Here is a 22,233-nt window from a genome sequence, read left to right as displayed (position 1 = left end):
ATAACGGCTCATGGAAAACACTAGCCACAATTGTGCCATCACTCCAAAAGGACTAGTCAAGTTGCAATTGTAGCTCCTTAGAATCGCTTAGAAAACCTAGTGTCACCTAGTAAAGAACTAATGTGAGACTTAGCACCTTTCAGTACCTTTATAATCCACTCATTCAATGTGGGGACTAACTTTTTGGGTTGTCACTATTTCAATCTCTGTCCAGTCTAAAGACAGGTGTTATTATTTACAACTTTAGTTTTTGGATATTCTGTCTTCTTCTATCCACTTGTATCATCAACCGAGTGAAAACATAGCAATGTGTGGAAACTGTATGCCATATGAAGAGTGTTTGGTGTACACCCATTGCACTTCATGTGTGGAAACTACATGACGTAGCGTTGGCTGAATCATGTCGTAGTAGTTGCTCCATGAAGTTTCTATAATTTGGTTAGCGATAGTATTAAGCCAAATGAATGTTTCGATTATGTCAGTTCAAGTTGATTTTACTTCTTGAAAGGGATAACCACTTTGGATAAGTATCGTGCTGGTGACTCAGTTGCTTGTGGAGTAGTTTGTCAAGGAATACTTTACTTTGTGTTTAAGCTGTTGACTTGTCCAATAAATTATAGGTCAAGTGATGGATTTTCTATGTTGCTTCATGGTTGGATATACGTTTCTTATCACCAGTATAAATTTAATTTAATTTTACTTATTATTCCTTCTCTTAGAATGGCCAAAATATTAAATCTTAATTTATTTATTTTTAAAAAAATGTTGTATTAAATTGCTCTAACTTTCCTCATTGCCAAGCTCTCAGTAGAGCAGGGGAGATTTTTTTGGATAGCAAGCTGAATCATGGAGCTTGAGTGACCAGTCAATGAGTACTTAGGGACCAATGGAAGTAGTTCTACCAAATTGTAAATTAACCAGATGATGAAGAAAATTGTATAATGCGGTCATTAATAGGTTGTGCTTTCTGCTATATAATGAACTGAATCTGCTCTAGCATAGACAATTTGTGAAGAGCTTTTTATATTTGTAAAAAGATCTAGGTCTGGATTGTCATCAAAACAAATTGAGGTTGCAAATTGAGTGAAAGGATGGCTAGAAGTTGAAAATCTCAAATATTGTCCTATAATCTTGGGATTGACCACAGTAGCAAAAAATCGATATTCAATGAATACTAAGGGTGTTAGGCTTGATAGAATGAGCCATTGTTAACGGTTTGAGGAACTTGAGGCGCATAGGTTATTGTTTTGGTCATCCTTTTATATATTTTGTGCCTTTGTTGATGTTACTCGTTTCATTGTGTTTTCAAATTAATTAGCAAATTTGCAAAATATTATAAATCTCTGTACCCTGTGCTGTTGTCGAAGGTTTACATTTCTTGTTTTTGTTGGCTTGTAATTGCTGGTCGTGTACCTATTTGTTCGTATCTTTAAGACAATATTGATGTTTCTCTTTCTGACAAATGCACATGTTTTATATCGGGCAACCTTCCTAAACTGAATGCATTTCTTCTTTGTTTTTATATCTGCTTGCAATAGTGCTGTTCTGTTTGATTATTAGATTCTTTAGTTTGATGCTGAGGAAGTATGTCCATACTGGCATGGTTAGTGTTCTTCTGGTGATGGAATGAAAAGGAATATTCTGTGTTGAAACTTATGAAAACAGGTTATTTGAGAAAAGAAATGGATATATTTTTTGGATAGCTGGTATCGTTTTGCTATCATTGATATGGTTGTAATTGTTCTGCAGCCAATAGAGCTTTGGACTGGTAAGCAATTATTTAGTGTTTTAGTCCGACCACATGCAAATGTAAGAGTTTATGTAAATCTTACTGTAAAGGAGAAAAGCTACATCAAGCCTAAGGAAGAAGGAGAAAGAGAAACAGAAGCCATGTGCCCTAATGATGGGTTTGTCTACTTCCGTAATAGTGAGCTTATATCTGGGCAACTTGGGAAAGCTACTTTAGGTAAATTATTACATTACTCTTTGTGGATTTCTGGATTTTACTCTTCCTTAATTGTAGGTAAAGAGGGAAGATTTCGTGAGACTCTCCTTGGTAAATGGGTCGATTATTCAGGTTGTTCTGTCATTGTCGTAGGGCCCTCGCTTTCATTACATCAATGTGGATTGCCTCATGAAATAGCAATACAACTTCAGATTGTTTTCCTCTTTGAATTAGTATCTTTGGTTTGTGAAATAACAGTTTTCTTGTTTGTCTGGAATATTCATGTTTTTAGAATGGGTTGATATTTAAATCGTCTCAAGTGGTGCCCTTAAACTGGCCATAGTTTCAAAATCTGAAAAATGCTTGAATAGTCAGAGAAAATTGTTCTTTTTTATTTCTTCTTCTTTTTCCTTTTCTTTTTTCTTTTGTAGTGTACCAAGGCAAGGGTACTCAATTCGGTTATTCAGTTAAGAACTTTTTCCTGAGTCGTATTGGCATACTATCATCTGTTCTGCTTATGTAAATTGAGTTGGGTACTACTTTTTTGTCCATTGATCTTTTTAGAAACTTATCTCAAGATTGTTGGTTTTGTAGCTGGGCTAGGTATCTTGTGCTTTGCCCTCTATTTTGGGTATCTGAGTGAGAATTTTTGGGCTTTGTGGTCTCTGAGCAATTTCATAAAGTTCATTTGCGATATTCTTTTAGCTTGGGTTATTGGCTTTTGATGAATCAATGTGCATGCTCTTTTATATGTAACTTCCCCAGGAAATGGCAATAAGGATGGACTTTTCTCTGTTCTTCTTAGAGATTATAAAGCACATGCTGCTGCTGCATGCATGAATCGTCTAGCTAAATTGAGGTATTTGTCTGGCACAAATTCTATTAATTGTGAGTTCCTTTTGTCCATCTTGGTTGGTGTGCAATTGTAATTTGATCCTAGTTATTAATGCTTTGGTTTAAGGTTTTCAATTGCGCATCTGGACCTTTATATGTCCATGTTTATTGGAAAATATGCTGATATACATGCTTTTTGCATTCGGGCAGGGACAAGTGTATTTTACATTATTTGTTGGTTTTCTGAACCCTATTCGACTTGATTTTTTTTAGTGATTTGTTTCAAAAGAACTTGTCTGCTGAACCGTATGCATCTTGATTTAAACCTTCTCATCCACATCTTTCTTGCTGATGCATTACGATTATCTTTGTCTATCTCTCTCAATTTTCCAGTCTCTTTTTGGTGCTGTTTTTATGTTGTTTGGAGGCTGGCTAGTCTCTTCGCCTTCTCTGCTCTGTAATGATAATTTTCTGCTTGAATTTTCCTACATAGAAAAACTTGCATGTGATGTTGGATAGTGTTGAGGATCTCAGAAAATGTGATTTGTATGTCATAATAGCATGGTAGTAAATGTTTGTCATTTTTTAGAAGCTTGACTCATCTATTGGCCCTTTCACCATCTCGGTTCTGACCTGGAATACAGAGGGTAGTCAAGAATGGGCTTTGGCAGGTGTGTATGAGCCTAACAATAGTCAACTTCAGAGAAACCTTTGGTCAGAATCAGATGATGATGGTGTGGTTGCTAAGTGGCCAATGCTGTGGTGTATTGGAAGGGATTTGAACGTTGTCAGGTTTACGTCGGAGAGATTGGGTGGGAGTAAAATCACGCCCAGTATGAAGGAATTCTCTTTGAGAATGTGGGAAGGAGCGAGCTGGTGGATCAACCACAAGAGGAACTGCCGCAACTCATATGTATTGCGGAGTATGTCTATTAATTGATGTGGTCAATGCTGCGTAGGGTTATGTTAGATCAAGAAATTGTAGGCATTTTGTTTCCTCATGGTGTTTAGGTTTTTCTCTAAAGCTGAGAAATACTTCTGAAATGGTTACCATGTTTTTTTTTTTATAAGTAATGTCAATTCATTAATAAAGCGCAGATGAATGCATCCCTAGTACACATGGACTATACAAGAGAACCCCTAATAGGAAATACTTTAATATCATAAGCTTTTGTAAAAATTTAGTGAGGGCCCACCAACATCATTCCCATAGCTTTTGTTTGAATAACTTGGAGCTAGAAGTTATGCTTGGTTGATTTCTTCCTTTCTTTCGAAATGGTCCAAGCATATGGAGTGGTGACTTTCTGATAGAACTAGTTTTTCTTATGCGCATAAGTTCTGATGAGTTAGCGGGAAAATCCACTTATGTGGAATAATCTTGCAACCTTTGAACTCATGGGATGTCTTGCAAAAGAAAGGTGGTGGGAACTAATTATAAGATTGATGGAGTTTGAAGTTGACAGGTGTGGAGAATTTCCCGGCTATGACTGAGTTTGAGTTGTCAGGTTTCAATTAAATGTTCAATTGGTGGCTAAAGGTTTGGAAGAATGGTTTTGGGGGTCAATTATGTCAAGTGAAGAGCAAACCTTGAAGCTATGAGCGGTGACTTTAATGGTAAGAGATTGAAGTTTTTGGTTGCTATGTTTGATTGTGTGATGATGGAAAGGGCTGGGCCTGGTAAAGTATGATTTTTAAGATTTATGGGTGTTGAGGTCTAGTTATAGTTTGAAGTTGTTCAAGAGAATACAAAAAGTTGAAAAGAAAAAAAGAAAAAGAAAAGGAGAAGACAATGAAGAAGGGGAAAAAAAAAGAGCATTCTTATTATCACACACTAAAATGAAGTTTGCAACTGTAACTATCAAATCTATGGCATTCACTCGACAAAAGGGAATTGCAACCCTATCAGAAACTAGAGTATAGCAAAAGCCTATTTTATAATGGAGAATGTTGCCCATAAAATTAGAGTAATATGGATGAAGTGGAGAAAAGTATTAGGAGTATTTTGTGATTGTTGAATCCGCATTAAGTTGAAGGGAAATTTTTATTAAACTGCTAAGACCAACTATATTCTTTGCTACAAAAATATTGGAGTATTAAGAAGCTACATGCTCATAAAATGAGGTGTACTGTATATGAGAATGTCAAGATAGATAAGTGGAAATACTAGAAAAGGTTGAATTTAGGATGAGGTTATGTATTTAAAGGTTGGGGTGGCACCTATTAGGGAAAAGATAAAGGAGAGTTGTCTAAAATGGTTTGGCCATTTGCATCCTAATTGGTGAATGTGCTAATGAGGAGTTTTTTTTTTTTTTTTTTTTTTTTTTTTTTTTTTAATTTTTTTTTTTATAAGTAATAAGTCAATCTTAATAAAAGTGTAGGGCGCCCATTAATACACTGGGAGTATACAAAAAGAAACGTCTAACTAGAGAAACGAGTTAGAAAATCATGAAAACTAAAAGAAAAATGGGACATGTAAGCCGTAGTCCAAAGATACAAAGTGTGGTAAAAGGAGCATAAAATCTCCTCCGAGGTCTTCTCCAAATTCTCAAAGCTCCGGTTATTTCTTTCCTTCCATAAGCACCAAACGAGGCAAGTAGGCGCTATTTTCTACACCGTAGCACTCCTTGGCCTACTCAAAGACCACCGGCAAGCAAGCAAGCAGATTGAAAACCCGTTGAGGCATAACTCAGGACAACCCAAAAAGACTGAAAAGAGAATTTCATAAAGCAGAAGCCACATCACAGTGGAGAAGAAGATGGTTCACGGACTCGTCGGTCTTCTTACATATGCAACATCTGTTTATCACGATAACGTGGTGCTTCCTGAGATTGTCCAAGGTGAGGATTTTTCCAAGAGCCACCGACCACGTAAAAAGGGCCACCCTTAAGGAGCTTGAGTCTGCCACACACTCTTCCAAGAAAGCGAGTGCCTTTAGAGCAAGCCAAGGAGTAGAAAAAAGACTTGACCTTGAATAAATCTTTTTTAGAAGGGACCCATCAAAGCTTGTCTTCACCACCTCTTCTTACTTTAACTGAATTCTGCACCTGGAAGAAAGAAGCAAAAACATCCACCTCCTAATTATGTGCCTCTCTAGCAATGCTCACGTTCCACTGGTTGGACCGCCCGAAAATTCCAAATTATTTGCAACTGAGGCATCCTTCGCAGAGGCTATATAAAAAATGGCAGGGAAAGCTACCTTGAGAGCCATTTCCCTACACCACATTTCATGACAAAAGCTAATCCCGGTCCCATTCCCCACTTCGAATTTGGTGTAGCCTGAGAAAGTCTCCCAACCTTTTCTAACGTTCTTCCACAACCCCACCCTAGAGGCTCCTGTGGGCTCAAGGGAGCATCCTCCCATAAACTGTCATATTTGGAGTCCACCACAATTCTCCACCAAGCATCTCTCTCAATTCCACAGCGCCACAACCATTTACTTAGCAGAGCACGATTGAACATCCTCAAGTTGCGGATACCCAACCCTCCCTCAGAGATCGAAGAGCAAACCTTAGCCTAGCTAACTAGATGATATTTAAATTATTCATCTATCCCTCCCCATAAAAAGTCTTGTTGGAGCTTCGCAATTCGATTAGCTACCCTAGCAGGAATGGGGAAGAGGGACAATAAGTACGTAGGTAGGTAGGAAAAAGTGCTCTTAATAAGGGTGACCCTGCCTCCCTTGGACAAATACATTCTTTTCCAACTGCCCAACTGACGCTCCATCTTTTCCACAATGCCATCCTAAATAGACTTTGCCTTGTAAGAAGCCCCTAGCGGAATACGAAGATACTTCAAGGGTAGAGAGGAAGTCCCACAACCCAAGATGCCAGCCAACTCATCCACGTTATCCACATTGCCCACAGGAACCAAAACAGACTTGGCCAGATTAACCTTTAAACCAGAAATAACTTCAAAAAAGTAATAATAGAACACGGAGATAACGAAGATGATTAGGGTTGGCCCCACAAGAAACCAAATTTATTATCCGTAAACAGCAAGTGTGAGATATTAACGGTAGGAGGCCTAGATCCCAAAGAGAAACCTGGGAGAAGACCTCTATCAACAGTAGCAGTAATCATTTTGCTCAAAGCCTCCATGACTATTTCAATAAAAAAAGAAACAGATGATTGCCCTGCCTCAACCCACGAGAGCTACTAAAGAAATCAGCTGGAGAGCCGTTTACCGAGATGGAGAAGCGTACCAAGGAAATGCAATGCGCTATCCAAGAACACTATTTCTCCCTAAAACCACATCTTCTAAGCATGTACAACAGGAATTTCCAATTGATATGGTCAAAAGCCTTCTTAATATCCAGCTTAGAAAGCAACCCAAGTTCGATAGACTTGAAACAATTGTCCAAACATTCACTAGCAATGAGGACCAAATCTAGAATTTGCCTACCTTTAACAAAAGCGTTATGTGGCTTTGAAATGATCTTCTCCATGATACTACTCATTCTATTAGCAAGAACTTTAGTGATGATCTTATAGACCCCACTCACAAGACTAATATGCCGGAAGTCTGAAATATCAATCGCCCTAGCTTTCTTCGGAGTTGGAGCAATAAAGAAAGCATTAAGGCTTTTCTCAAAATTGCTACGAGCATGGAAGTCAAGGAAAACCCACATGAGATCGGGTTTGATCACATCACAGCAGTCTTGGAAGAAGGCCATAGAGAAGCCATCGGGACTTGGAGCCTTATCTCTATGCATACCTTTTACCACCTCTAAGACTTCTCTCTTCTCAAACGGAAGCTCTAGCCAAGGGCCTCCTCCACATCTAAAGAGTCAAAAGCAAGATTATCCAGTCTAGGCCGCCAGTTGTAATGTTCTGAAAATAAGGTATCATAGAACTGAACAATGGGATCTCTGATAACCGGTTGATCGGAAATAATTGAGCCGTTTACAGAAAGCGACTTTATAGAATTGAATCTCCTATTCGAGTTAGCAAGCCAATGGAAGAACTTTGTGCATTTATCACCTTTAAGCCAAAGAACCCTTGATTTTTGCCTCCAACTAATCTCTCTCTTCCTCAAGTCTATCAAAAGTGCACAGTTCCTTGAGGCAAGCTTTTTTAAGAGAATCCACATTACCAAACACGTGAATGTTCCACCTTATTCAATCAAACTTTAAAGCCTTTAGTTTCTGAGCCAAAATAAAGCCAGGACAGCCTTGAAAACTATAGGACGACCACCATTGCCTCACCCTATCCACAACACCAGCTTCCTTTAGCCACATATTCTCAAATTTAAAAGGTTTTTTGCCCTCTTGAATACCATCACAGTCAAGGAGAATAGGAAAATGGTCAAAGCACAATCTAGGACCCTTTTCTGAAAATGCCCAAGATATCTAGCTTCCCAATTCGGAGAGACGAGAAACCGATCAAGTCTTGACCAAGAGGAATTATTAGACTATGTAGACGGCCCCCCAGAAAGGGGGAGATCCATGAGACCCTGCTCTGAAAGTCTAAAAACTCCGTCATCGCGGGACGAAAACGAGCTACCTCCGATCTTTCGCAAGGGAATCGGGTGACACTGAAGTCTCCTCCAATGCACTAAGGCATGTCCCACCAACTAAAAAGGCCAGCTAGCTCTTCCCAAAGAGACCTTCTAAGACTATCGAAATTAGGTTTGTAGATCCCCGCAAAAGCCCAAGTGAAGTCATCTTCAATGTTTTTAAAGGAGCAGGCCACAACATACTCCCTCACACACACCTCAATCTTCTCCACAACCCTCTTATCCCATATTAAAAGTATACCACCGGACGCCCCACTAGAAGGTAGATAACACCAGCCGGCATGATGACAAAACCACAAGCTTCTCACAATATTGGTAGAAATAAACTCAAGTTTAGTTTCCTACAAGCAAATAATGTCTGCCTTCCACTGCCTTAAACAAATTTTTGATTTTCAACCGCTTGTCATCCTCATTTAACCCTCTCACGTTCCATGAGAGCAATTTAGGCTTCATGAAAACCTTTTTGAGCTCTCACCTTTTTCCTACCACATGAAGCGCTGTCGCTATGCGCTTCATAATTAATAGAGCAGAACAACCATTCAATTCTCTCGTACCTCTTTTTCCCGCCTTTGGGGAAGAACCCACTCCTTGTTTAGCATTGCTGGCAATAATAGCTGCAAATAAGGCCGATAATTGTTCCTCAAAACCGTCGCACGAGAGCACCACGACGTGCCTGAACTGCTTGACTAAATAAAAGATCCAATCAGAGTGCCCCTGCCCAGAATACTCCTTATCGTTAACTGCTGGACAACATAACAACGGGGTGGGCTCCACCTCCGAGTATAAATCCACCTCCAAGTCGATACATTTCAAGTCTAGGGATGGGGGAGATAGAGCCGTTGAGGGAGGGACCAATACCGATGGAGGAATGAGAGGGGAGAAAAAACCAACCTGGACTGAGAAGGATTCAGAGCTGAGGATAGAATCGAGTCATCAACCACAAAAGACCTAGGGGCACCCCTCCCAGCCAAATCAAACAAAATGCAACCACCAGCTGTGACTTGTTGGCGAGCCTCTTGCTGGGGAAGAAAAATTGACACAGCGGTGCACTCAGCTAGGGAAGGTTGACTCCATGGATATGTTGGTTACACCCCCAGTCAACCCAGTCAAGCCTGGCGATGCTGGGACCAATCCCTCTAGCGGCGATAGCTTTGGCTTGATCTGAAGAAGAGTTGAAGGAGAACCCACCCCAGGTGAGGGCTTTGGTATAATCTCCGACGTGGTAAAAAATAGAGCTGGAGGAAAACCAACCCCAAGGCTGGCAATTGGGCAGAAAGGGCTCGTCGCAGGAGAGCACAACGACATGACCCACAGGGGCAGGGCGGCAATGGAGACCTTAGAGATCACCAGAGCAGCCTGAACCATGCCTGAAGACATCTTCGGGATAGCGAGGCAAGGGACCACCCCAGGGCTCGGAAAGGGACAAAGAAATCGCTAGCGAGAAATCCAGCATGGTCCAAGGTTGCGACAGTGGAGGCCTCAGAGGTCATCGGAGCGAGCTGGACTGCGTATGTTGACAGCTTCAGGTTAGAGGGGCACGGGTCCATTAGATTTGGTTTCAAACCCGAGAAAGCCTTCGAGTTTGATGAGCCTGGATCTAGCCCAAAAACAAGCCCTCCAATGGGCCTTAACTGGTCCTGCAAAGGGAGAGAATCAGGGTCCATCCCAGAGAAAAAAGGTTGACCCGAAGGCTTGTAATGGGACGAGATAGAGCCCACTTTGGATTTCCCTTTCTCAGCACGGGTGAAATGTCTCTTGTGCTGGTCTACAAGGCCTTTAGAGGGCGTGGGTTTGCGGCCCAAAAGCTCGTTCGCACAGGAAGGGCAGAGGCTTGTATCCAGTTTCTTCAGGCATTTTTCAATATCTAATTTTAGGCACTCTAATGTCTCTCTAAGGGATGTCACCTTAGAGCTTTCACTAAAGAGGAATGTCGTGCAGCCACCATGTCATGATGCTGTGTCAGAGAGGGCCTGTCCATTCGGAGTAGACTTAACAGAAACAGAGCATCGCTGGAAGGGAAAAGTAGTAAAGTTCTCGGTCGGAGCCTTCGTTTGAGACGTTGACATCACCGGAGCCTTCACCTGGAACACTGTCTTCACCATCATCTTCTGGTTCTTCTTGCCCAGCACCAGAGGATGCCGTGCCGCTGGCTTCGTCGGAACTTTGATAGACTTCGCCCGAGCGCGAAGAACCTTCGTCAGAGCATGGGTCCCCAATTTGCTATGGTTCTTTGCCGTAACTTGGGACGAGTTCTTAGTGGAATATCGCAACCAGCTTGGAACTCTTGCGAGCGGCTCCAAAGGAGCCCCAAAACACTCCTCGAGCGGTGGTAACGTCTCCACTAGAACCTCTGCATAGGACCTCCTTCCTATCACTGTCTTAGCCTTAGGCTATTTCCTATAGCCTTCATCCTGTCCAGTGCGGAGGACCCTTGGCCAAACAAAACTCAGAGGCAACGCGAGTCCACCCTTCACCATGTTTCCCTTCCGGCACGAGGACCGAGCCAGTCCTTCTCAGTTCTCCCACCTTCAAAATTCTTCTAACACCAGAAAGTAGCCATACCTGTTTGAGTGTCTCTGGGCTAGGATCCTGGGATAACCAGGAATGGATTGGTTCCAAAAGACCCTTGAGTCTCTAACTGCAACCAGTTTCTCAAAATAGCCATTCAACAATGCTGTTTTGTCTCTATTTAGGAGAATGGACCTCAATGAGCCTCGACATCTTTCCTGGATCCTCAAACCTGCAGTGCCTCCCCCCACCTCCATTTCGAAATCCTTTGACTCCACTGACCACGTACGTTAAAACCTCATCGAGTCGTGAAGGTCACCGGGGATCTGAGAGACTATCTAAGATCCCTGATTATGAAAAATGAACTACTTTTACTGAATGGAAGATAAGTAGACTTACAGAAATATTTGTAAATATCTGAGACTTTGTCTTCCGCAATAATGAACTTTTCTCTTCCTAATGAGGAAGAGTTATATAATGTAAGTTTTTTTTTGTCAATATTTGATTTAAGTTGAAGTGAAAAGACCAGGAGGGAGGTCTAAAATTGTCTGGTAGAAGTGGTGAATAAGGATATGATCAATTTGGGAGGTAATGGAGTGTACGGCGTTAAACCCCTACTTTTGAAGAGAGTAAGAGAAAACTACTAGAGGATGTGGATTACTTCGTGGACACTTACCCCGTTCCAGAAAGGTTGCTTCTCTCTACTTTTAAGTTGAAGTCATCTGATGGTGATCTTTTTATCATGTCTCCTATTTCCTGTAGAAGTTTCATTTTCATTGTTGCCTTTGTTATGTAATAACTGCAGTAGAATATATGTTCAACATACTGTTTGTACACGTAGAATGTATATAGTTGTAATATTTAGTTGTCATCTCATCATAATTGTAGGCGGCTGATTTAAATCCAATTTCCTATGTCGATGTTTGATGCTTTTGTTTTGTTTTGTTTTGTTTTTTTTTTTTTTTTTTTTTTTTTTTTTGTTTTTTTTTTTTGTTTTGTTTTGTTTTTTTTTTTTTTTAATGATACTCCTGTTATTATTGATATCATCAATACTGTCTTCAATTAAACAAAGATTAAACACTATCGTGTGAATAATTGTGTCGAAACCTGCATATGTGCAGTGCTCGATGGATAGGTAATCATGGGTTCTCAATTGGGATCGATGATGTCCAACCAAGTAAATATTTGAACGATAGGAGACAGGAAACAATCTTTAAAGGTTATCAAGGTTGTGATAAAAAAATACAGTTGTACAATGAAGGAAATCTACCACCTGAAACTGGTTGTGATGCTGCTCAAACACTAGAGGCTGAGATAACTAGAATATTAAATAATATTCGAGATGAAACTGGCAAGGTACTATTCTGATTTCTTTAATTTTTTTGAAACATTTCCTACCTGTATTTGTTGAAGGTTTCCTTTCGGGAATGCCGAGTACAAATCGTGAAGCATAGCCTGTGATTACAATCGTATGTTCCTGATAACGAGTGTTAGAGGAAGTTTCTTGTTTGAAGACTATTACCTTTTCATCAACATTTGCCATTTCAAGTTCATTGTTGTTTGTGAGGAAAGTATTTTAAAGGAGTAGCTATTGGTTGGTGATGTTATTTCCTTTGATAGGTCTGCATGAAAGAGCTACATTGGAGAAATAGTCCCTTGATTATGTCCCAGTGTGGTTCCAAAGGTTCTCCTATCAATATTAGCCAAATGATTGCTTGTGTTGGACAGCAATCCGTTGGGGGTCGCCGTGCTCCTAATGGGTTCATAGATCGGAGCCTTCCTCATTTCCCTCGAAAAGCAAAAACCCCTGCTGTAAGTTTTACAGATCTTTATTGTTGAATGGTTTAATTATGTGAGAACTTTTGTTTTTCTTATCTTGGTTTTTCTTTGGGATTTTATGAATGATCTCTTACGGTATGTATGCAAGTAAGGATGAACAATGAATAATTTATTAGTAATTAAGGCGTATTATGAAGGGGGAAAAAAGATTCTTGCACCCACCTTCTAGAGTACATTAGCTATGGCATAGTTGGCATTTTGCATTGAATTATTTTTTTTGGGTAATTTACATTTTATCCCCCCCCCCCCCCCCTTGAAAAGTACCACTGTATTCTCAAATGTGCCACCAAATTTTAAATTGTTGCAACTCATTACCTAATTCGAAGTAAATTTACCCCCTCCATCCAAATCAACTGTCAAATTGGATGGAGAAGCATGTGAAGTAACCAAATTGCCCCTGACATGAAAATCGAGTCTTACTACAATTGAAATCAGCCTTATCCTTCATGTCCAGGGTTATTTAGTTGTATTTACATACTTTTTTCATTCAAATTAATGCCTGATTTAGACAGAATAAATTGAAACTAAAATTTCAAATTAGGAGTTGTAGTGATATATAGTTTGGTGGTGTGTTTGAGAATGGGGTAGTAGTTTGTGGGGGTAAACTGTGATTGTTTCTTGTTTTTTCCATCACCTATTATAATATATATATCACCTATTATAATATGTGTGTGTGTTTTTCTATTAATTTTATAAGATCATTTTTTCTTTAAACAAAAGGAAACTTGACTTGTGTATAAGCTGGCCTCTTTACATTTAGATTTGTTAGGGGCTGGCAGGCATTTGTTCATCGGTTGTAATAGGAATGAGAAAAGAAGTAAAATACTTGAAAGAACAGGACCAATGTAAAACCTTTTGATGGACAACAATACGAGCTCTATTATACATCACCTCTAGCAAATATTCAATTTTCCATAATATTCTTGACTCGTAGAATTAATGGAAGCTCAAAGAAACAAATCCACCGTATTAGTTAAAAGACATATAAGGATAAGATACAATTTCCCTAGATTGTTTTGGACCATATTTTGTTATCTATTTTGTCTTTAAGCTTGTCTTTTCTTGAGTCTCTTGTTGTTTTGGTTAGTTGGCTTAATGTTGTTGGGTTTCCGAGTGAAAAATCAAGTGATTCCAGACATTAACTAGCTATGGTAGATTGTTTAGACATTTTTTTTTTTTTAGCAGGGCCGTTTGGATATCCCGCTTGTAGGTGGGAATTTTACTTGGTCAAATAATTTAGATTTGCAGGGTTGGTCTAGACTTGATAGATTGCTTCTATCTTCGGAATGGGAAGAACATTTTCCTGATGTTTTACAAAGGAGACTTCCAAGAATCTTGTCAGATCATTTTACATTGATGTGGGATTGTTTGGTGTCAGGTGGAGGTAGTAGGTATTTCAAGTTTGAAAATATGTGGTTGAAATCATAGGGATTTGTGTTAAAGGTGAAAACTTGGTGGGTGTCATATAGCATTCAAGGATTACCAAGTTTTATGTTGGCAAGTAAGTTGAAAGCTTTGAAAGTAGATTTGAAGATATAGAATGAAGAGGTTTTTGGTGATATAGGGAAGAAAAAGAAGGATTTTTTGCTATGCTCAGGATTGGGAGGTGGAGATGGTGATATCCTTCTGTGAACAGTTATACTCTATTCAGATTCGGCACGGAGAGGTTGATAGGGTGGTGTGAAATCTTTCTAAGAAGAGGCATTTTGCAGTGAAGACTTTTTATAAAGCATTAGTTTGTCACGAGGCGCCGGAGGCGGCTTATTTTCCTTGGAATGGTATATGGCGTGTTAAAGCTCCAAAGCGGGTGACGTTCTTTGTTTGGACAACAACTTTAGAAAAGATTTTAACACATGACAATTTACGTAGGCGTGGTATTGTGGTGGTAGAGTGGTGTGTTATGTGTAAGAAGCATGGGGAATCCGTTGATCACCTTCTTCTTCATTGTGACGTGGCACGGGTTGTTTGGAGTTATTTTTATAACTTGTTCGGGGTGGAGTGGGTTATGCCTAGTAGTGTCTTGGATTTATTGAGTGGTTGGGGCACCTTGCTGGGTCGTGGTTCTGCTATCCGTATTTGGAAGCAGGTTCCTTTATGTGTTTTGTGGGCCTTGTTGCGTGAGAAATTCTAGGCTTTTTGAGGATGTGGAGGTTACGGTTGGGGCTCTTTGTAGAAATGTGCTTAATATGTTATATCTGTGGGTGTCGGCGCATAGCCTGGGTCGTATGTCGTTTGCTGATTTTTTACTTTCATGTTCGTTTATTTTCTTTGATTAGGGGCTCTTTTGTATACTTCTTGTATACTAGGGTTGCGCCCCTTTGCGTTTTTTAATGAATTATTACTTATAAAAAAAGAAGGATGATTTTTGGAGAGTATTAGGGAGCTGAATTTTATTGCAGAGGATCGAGTTTTAAGGTAGGATGAAAGGAGGAGGAAGGAAGATATGTCTAAGGAATTGGAGAAAGTTATTCTTCTTTAGAAAGTGAAGACAAAAATCTAGGGCCGGATAAAAATACAAAAATCTAGGGATTTGAATGGTGACAAGGTGCTAGGGCTTTCTGGTTTGGGGCTCAGGAATGGGTTGGAACTAGTTTTGATCCCAGAGGAAGAACCTTCACCTTTGTCTTGTTGTCCTATTGACAAGGTTAGGGGATTTTCTGGCAAGAAGTCTTCAGGGGGATTTTTGAAGGCGGTTCTAGAGTACAGCCACTCGGTGGGGATTACGTGTGATGGCTATGAAGGTCCGCTTTCGGCCATGTTTGAGGCTATCATTGCCAGTAATGATAAGAAGGAAGCGGGTCCTAGCTCGATATTGGGCATCAAAGGTATGAGGGAACTAAACAGATTACTCTGTTCTATTAATTATGACGCGCATAGTGGCGGCACCTCTCGTGGTAGGTGCAAAGGGAGGGCGCATGGAGGTTTATTATGAAGCCCAAAATTCTTTCGTGGAATATTAGAGGGTTAAACGAGTGTGGCAAGTGGTTGAAAGTCAGAAACTTAATTAGGCAATGGAAGGCAGATATTATTTGCTTGCAAGAAACTAAACTGGAGTTTATTTCTAATAGTATAGTGAGAAGTTTGTGGGGTTGTCACTTTATTGATTGGTGCTACCTAGCCTCTTGTGGGGTCTTTGGTGATATTTTGATCATGTGGGATAGAAGGATTGTAGAGAAGATAGACGTGTATGTGGGTGAGTTTGTTGTTGCCTGTTCTTTCAGAAGCGTTGCTGATGACTTTTCTTGGGCCTTTGCTAGGGCCTACGGTCCTAACTTTGACGCTTTCAGAAGTTCTTTGTGGGATGAGTTGGCTGGGTTTTCTTCTTGGTGGGAGTTGCCTTGGTGCATTGGGGGCGACTTCAATGTCACACGCTTTCTTGCTGATAGATCGAGAGACGTTCGTCTTAACGCTGCTAAGATGGAGTTTTCGGACTTTATTTTCAAGCATGGTCTTATGGATCTCCCTCTTGCAAGAGGGTCTTTTACGTGGTCTAATGATCAGGAGAATCCCTCTTGGTCTCGTCTTGATAGATTTCTTGTCTCTCCAAATTGGGAAGTCAAGTTTCCAAGTACTTTATAGAAAAGGCTTCCAAGACCGTGTTCTGATAATTTTCCTATTCTTCTTGATTGTGGTGGCATTCATTGGGGTTCCAGACCGTTCAAGTTCGAGAATATGTGGTTAAAGGCCTATTCATTGTGGATAGGGTGCGACTTTGGTGGGTGTCTTACCATTTTCAAGGCTCACCTAGCTTCATCTTCTCTCAAAAGCTTAAGGCTTTAAAGAATGATCTCAAGAGATGGAATGAACAAGAGTTTGGTAATGTGGAGTCCCGCAAAAAAATGCACATGGAAGAATTGTGTGCTCTTGATAGGTTGGAGGAACAACGTGGCTCAACTCCTGAAGAAAAGGTGAGGAAATGTGTGGTCATCAGAGATCTGGAGAATTCTATTCTACAGGAGGAGATTAGCTGGAGACAGAATAATGCACTGAATTTTTTCATTGGGTAGCCAACTCGAATATGAGGTCCAATTCCTTAGAGTCGCTCTCAGTCAATGGCTTTATTTCTTCCGATCAGCAGGTTATTAGGGATTGTGTTGCTCAATTTTATGAGTCTCTTTTTGCAGAATCTTTCTGTTGGAGGCCTAGGTTGGATAACCTTGCTTTCGACACTTTGGATGCAATTGAGGCCTTTTAGAACTTCCTTTTGAGGAAAGGGAGGTTTTAGAGGTGGTTAAAGGCATGAACCGTGATAAGGCACTAGGTCCTGATGGGTTCTCTCTTGCATTCTTTTAAGACTGCTGGGATGTGATCAAGACAGATCTCATGGGGGTATTCCAGGACTTTCACACTCATAGCAAGTTTGTCAAAAGCATTAATGCCACTTTTATTGCCTTAAATCCGATAAAGTCTGGGGCTGTGTATCTTAAAGATTTTTGGCCTATCAGTCTTGTAAGTGGCGTTTACAAGATCATTGTAAAAGTTCTTGCAAATAGACTTAGAAGGGTTGTGGAGAAGATTATCTCAAATCCTCAAAATGTTTTTGTGAAAGGTAGGCAAATTCTTGATTCAGTTCTTATAGCCAATGAGTGTTTGGATAGTCGCATCAAATCAGGCGAACCAGGGTTACTTTGCAAGCTGGATATTGAGAAGGCATATGATCATGTCAACTGGGATTTCTTATTGTATATGTTGAGGAGATGTGGCTTTGGGGAGAGATGGTGTTCTTGGATAGTGCATTGTATCTCTTCAGTGCGTTTCTCTGTTTTGGTGAATGGCACCCCATCTGGTTTTTTTAGCAGCTCTCGTGGTCTTAGACAGGGTGATCCTCTGTCGCCTCTCTTGTTTGTCATCGTGATTGAGGCCCTTAGTAAGTTGTTCTCTGTTACTGTTCACAGGGGCTTCCTTTTAGGATTCTCTGTGGGTTCTGGCAGCAATGGGGTGATTAACATTTCTCATCTGTTGTTCGCAGACGATACTTTAGTTTTTTGCGGGGCTAATCCTGATCATCTTCATTATCTAAGTTTGTTATTCTTGTCCTTTGAAGCTGTTTCAGGTTTAAAGATTAGTTTGGCTAAGTTAGTTTTGGTTCCTGTGGGTTATGTGGATAATATGGATGAATTTGCTTGCATTTGGCTGTGGAGTTTCCTCTCTTCCTTTAAAGTATCTCTGTCTTCTGTTGGGGGCCCCTTTTAAGGAGAAGTCCAGTTGGGATGAGGTAGTTGATAAGATTGAGAGGAGGCTGGCTAGCTGGAAGCGGTTGTATCTGTCGAAGGGTGGTAGAGTTATCCTTATAAAGAGCACTCTCTCCAATCTTCCTATGTACTTTCTTTCTCTTTTCCCTATTCCATCTAGTGTTGCTAGTCATATAGAGAAGCTGCATCGAGATTTCTTGTGGGGAAGCATAGGTGAAGAATTCAAATATCACCTAGTTAGTTGGTCTATGGTTTGTTCCCCTATTTCAGAAGGTGGTTTGGGCATCCAGAATTTGAGGATCTTCAATAAGGCTCTATTAGGGAAGTGGTTGTGGCGTTATGCCCATGAAAGAGAGGCTTGGTGGAAATCTGTTGTGGATGCAAAGTACAATTCTACTTGGGCTGGTTGGTGTTCCTTAGACCCCCCTGGGTCTCACGGAGTGGAGCTTTGGAAGAACATTAGGAAGGGGTGGAGTTTGTTTCGTAGCCATACCAGACTTATTTTGGAAATTGGGTCCAGGATCCGATTTTGGGATGATGTGTGGTGTGGTGAGATGTCACTTAAGGAAGCTTTCCCAATTTTGTATGACATAGCTTGCAACAAGGATGCACACGTTGTAGACCACTTGGTTGTGGTGAGCGGGTCCTATCAGTGGGATGTTAGCTTCTTTCGAGCGGCCCACGACTGGGAGGTGGACGTCTTGGCTTCCTTCTTCTCTTTACTGTACTCCTCTAGAGTGGATTGTGAAGGGGAAGACCAGCTCTGGTGGTCTCCTTCTCACAAAGGGAAATTTGATGTTAGATATTTTTATAAGGCTTTTGCTTGCAAAGAGGGTGTTCATTTTCCCTGGAAAAGTATTTGATGGACTAAGGTTCCCTTGAAAGTGGTTTTCTTCGCTTGGGAGGCAGCGCTAGGGAAGATCCTTACCTTGGACAATCTCAGAAAGAAGCGTGTCATTGTAATTGATAGATGTTGCATGTGCAAAATGAATGGGGAGTCTGTGGATCACCTTATCTATTGCGAGGTCACACGCGCTCTATAGAATGCCATCTTTAGTTACTTCAGTTTGTCTTGGGTTATGCCTTTTTGGGTGGTTGATTTATTCGCTTGCTGGTGGATGGGTGGTTGCTCTCGGAGTGCGGTCGTGTGGAAGATGGTTCATTGTTGTCTTTTGTGGTGCTTGTGGAGGGAACGTAACGATAGATAGTTTGAGGACAAAGAAAGAACCATTGAAGAGCTCATTTCATTTTTCTTTCATTCTTTGTACTCTTGGACGGCTGTGTTCCTCACACCTTTAGTGATTAGTTTTAATGATTTCCTTGTTTTGTTTTCTTCTTTTTAGATGCCTTTCTTGTGTACTCCCTGTGTACTTGATTGCGCTTTGCGTTATTAATGATATTACTCTTATAAAAAACAAAAGGTGCTAGGGCCGGATGGTTTCATTATGGCTTTTTTCCAAACGTCTTTGGAAGTAATGAAAGAGGACAATCATGGTAGTTTTTAAGGAGTTTTATAGTCGATGGAAGTTTGTGAAGAGTTTTAATGCAACCATTGTTTCTCTTATCCAAAGAAGGCAAGAGTTGTGGACGTTAAGGACTTCCAGCGAAATAGCTTAGTGGGTCGGGTTTATAAAATTCCTTTCAAGGTTTTAGCAAACAAGCTAAAATTGGTATTAAGAAAGGTTATCTCTGATTCACAAAATGCATTTATCAGAGGTAGACAAATCTTGGATTCAGTGCTGATTGCTGATGAATGTTTGGATAGTCTCATTAGATCTGGGGAACTCAAAGTGTTGTGCAAATTGGATTTGGAGAAGGCGTATGATCATGTAAATTGGGAGTTCTTACTCTATTTGTTGAAGAGATGTGGATTTGGGGAGAAATTGAGTTGAGGGATTGGATAACACATTGTATTACTATGGTGTGGTTTTCCATTCTTGTAAATGGTTTCACCGTCCGGATGTTTTTAGTAACTCATGGATTGTGGCAGGGGGATCCATTATTGCCGTTATTGTTTGTGGTGGTTATGGAGCCATTGAGTAGGATGATGGCTGTTACAGTGGATGTGGGACTTTTGTTCGGATTTTCAGTTGGGTCGAGGAACAATGAAGAGTTAGCAGTGTATCACTTACTGTTTGCTGATGATACTTTGATTTTATGTGATGCAAATTTCGTACAACTACGACATTTGCGGTGTATTTTCTTATGTTTTGAAGAAATTTTGGGATTGATGATCAATTTAGCAAAATAAAAAATCGTTCTTGTAGGCGATATGGGAGATGTAGAAGAATTGGCTAGTATTCTTGGTTGTAGAGTATCTTCGTTGCCGATAAAGTATTTGGGTTTGTCATTGGGTGCTTCTTATAAGGAGGTGGGAAAAAAATGGAATGTCGGCTGGTTGGATGGAAAGAACTTTATTTATCTAAGATTGGTGCTCTAAGGAGGTAACTGGGCCATTTTTTTGGAGTGGGAGTTTGAAAAAAAAAAGTTGGAATTTATAAGAAGTGGGTGGGAAATGTTTTCAAAATTTGTTAGATATAAGGTGGGTGATGGGTCAAAGGTCAATTTTTGGCATGATGTGTGGTGTGGGGATAGTTCATTGAAGATATCTAATCTAGACTTGTTCAATATTACACGTAGAAAAGATGTGTGGGTGGCATCTATTATTAATCTGTTTGGTATTGATTGGGTTATGCCTAGGCGGGTGATCGATTTGTTGGTGAGTTGGGGAGGTCAGGTAGGGCGTGGTAAACTTATGGAAGTATAGAGGTTGGTTCCATTGTGTTTAATGTGGTGCCTTTGGAGAAAGCGAATGTTCAAAGCTTTGAAGATTTTGAGTCTTCGGTGTTAGAGTTGCGGAAGATCATGTTCAACACTTTCTATACGTGGATATCAATATATCAGCACATCATAATTTGCTTGTTTTTGAGTTTTGCAGATTTTTTTAACTTTTTTTTTTCTAGATTAGGGGGTTCTCTTGTATACTAGGGTTGTGCTCTCTTTGCGCTTATTTACTAATATTGAATTACTTATATACATATAAAATCACCAGCAACAAGCACATGGTCATCACTCCTATTTGTGTCATTGATGCGAAAACCACCTGCTAAACTAAACAACCGCTTCTTCCACTTTCATCACATTGCCAATTCACTATTTGGTTGTTTGCTCCCATGATTACAGCTTTCCAGCTGTCACCATCTCCATGCCCACATTATGTTGCACCAGAAGTTCTACTAGTTTGGTACTGCTCAATTGCTGCCTTTGCTATCATCCTCATGTTATATACTCTGAATAGCATGTGCCCTTGTATAATGCCATCACCAATGCTAAGTTGCTATTGTCATGAACCTACGATGTGGTTGCCATTGCTGTTTTCACTACATCCTTGCTATTGCTATACTCCTTTTCCTGTAACCACCCCCATCATTATTCAACTACAATGTCACCACAAACAGTGGCCCCTCATTAAGCTATTACCACATGCATTATTAAATAGAATCATTGGCACCATGGTGCCACCTTGACTGCCTTGCTATTTCTGCCACTATCAATACCTTCTCAAGCTAGAGCTGAAAACCCTTTTTCTGTTTCTAACATGGTCCCTAGTTCAGCACAAAAAAGAATTTATGCACCTTTGATCTGTTCCTTAATAAAAAAAACCTAATCTGGTCACTGAACTCTAACATGAATGCACTTCGTACGCCCAAAAAAACACAGTAAAAAGTGGGTGCACCTCTTATCTTTCATGGGGTTCTTAATTGAATAGGGGGAAGTAGGATTCAATTTTTTTTTTTTGTCATTATGGCTTCAAAGTGTATACTATGTATGGCTTTATAAATCTCGAAGTTAATCAGGTAATTACTTCTTTCTTTTTTTTAAATGATTGAAATCTACTACAAAAAAAACTGTCAACTGATCAACCTTTCTTTGTTGAGCAAGTTAATTGAGATGTATATATGTAAATACTGAATGTTGGGGATAACATAGGGTTATAGGTGCATTTTAATATGTTTAAATTGTTTGTAAATCATGTGTTTGAAGCATTGAGAGGCCTTTATAAATTCTTGATGCAGGCTAAAGGCTTTGTTGCTAATTCTTTCTATAGTGGTTTAACAGCCACCGAGTTTTTTTTCCATACTATGGGAGGACGAGAAGGCCTTGTGGATACGGCGGTATAACCACTCTATCTAGCTTTTCAATTATGTTTAACTGTGGATATTTGAGATAAACTGTAGTGCATTTGGATGAAAATTTTATCACTTTCCTCACTGTGTGATTTATCTGTTGGTACAACCTATTGGCTTGAATACAGTGAATTGTAATTGTCTAGCAATACAAATGAGGTTAATGTCTGGCCTGTGTCTATGTCTGTCCTCTACTAATGTATAAGTAGTTTAA

The 22,233-nt window shown here is 40.0% G+C and overlaps 1 protein-coding gene across 1 annotated transcript in view; it reads left to right on the top strand.

Annotated features, from left to right (window-relative positions):
• The window catches only part of LOC133877411 (DNA-directed RNA polymerase III subunit 1), a 61,785-nt gene that overhangs the window by 23,062 nt on the left and 16,490 nt on the right, over positions 1-22,233 (top strand). The window contains exons 13-17 of the mRNA XM_062315693.1: positions 1,750-1,966; positions 2,711-2,804; positions 11,923-12,157; positions 12,422-12,613; positions 21,909-22,007. Of these exons, the coding sequence (XP_062171677.1) occupies positions 1,750-1,966; positions 2,711-2,804; positions 11,923-12,157; positions 12,422-12,613; positions 21,909-22,007 (837 nt within the window). The remainder of the gene's footprint in view (positions 1-1,749; positions 1,967-2,710; positions 2,805-11,922; positions 12,158-12,421; positions 12,614-21,908; positions 22,008-22,233) is intronic.

This window comes from Alnus glutinosa, chromosome 9 (assembly GCF_958979055.1).
Source record: "Alnus glutinosa chromosome 9, dhAlnGlut1.1, whole genome shotgun sequence".
Taxonomy (NCBI): Eukaryota; Viridiplantae; Streptophyta; class Magnoliopsida; order Fagales; family Betulaceae; genus Alnus; species Alnus glutinosa.
This window is presented reverse-complemented; position numbering and strand designations above follow the sequence as displayed.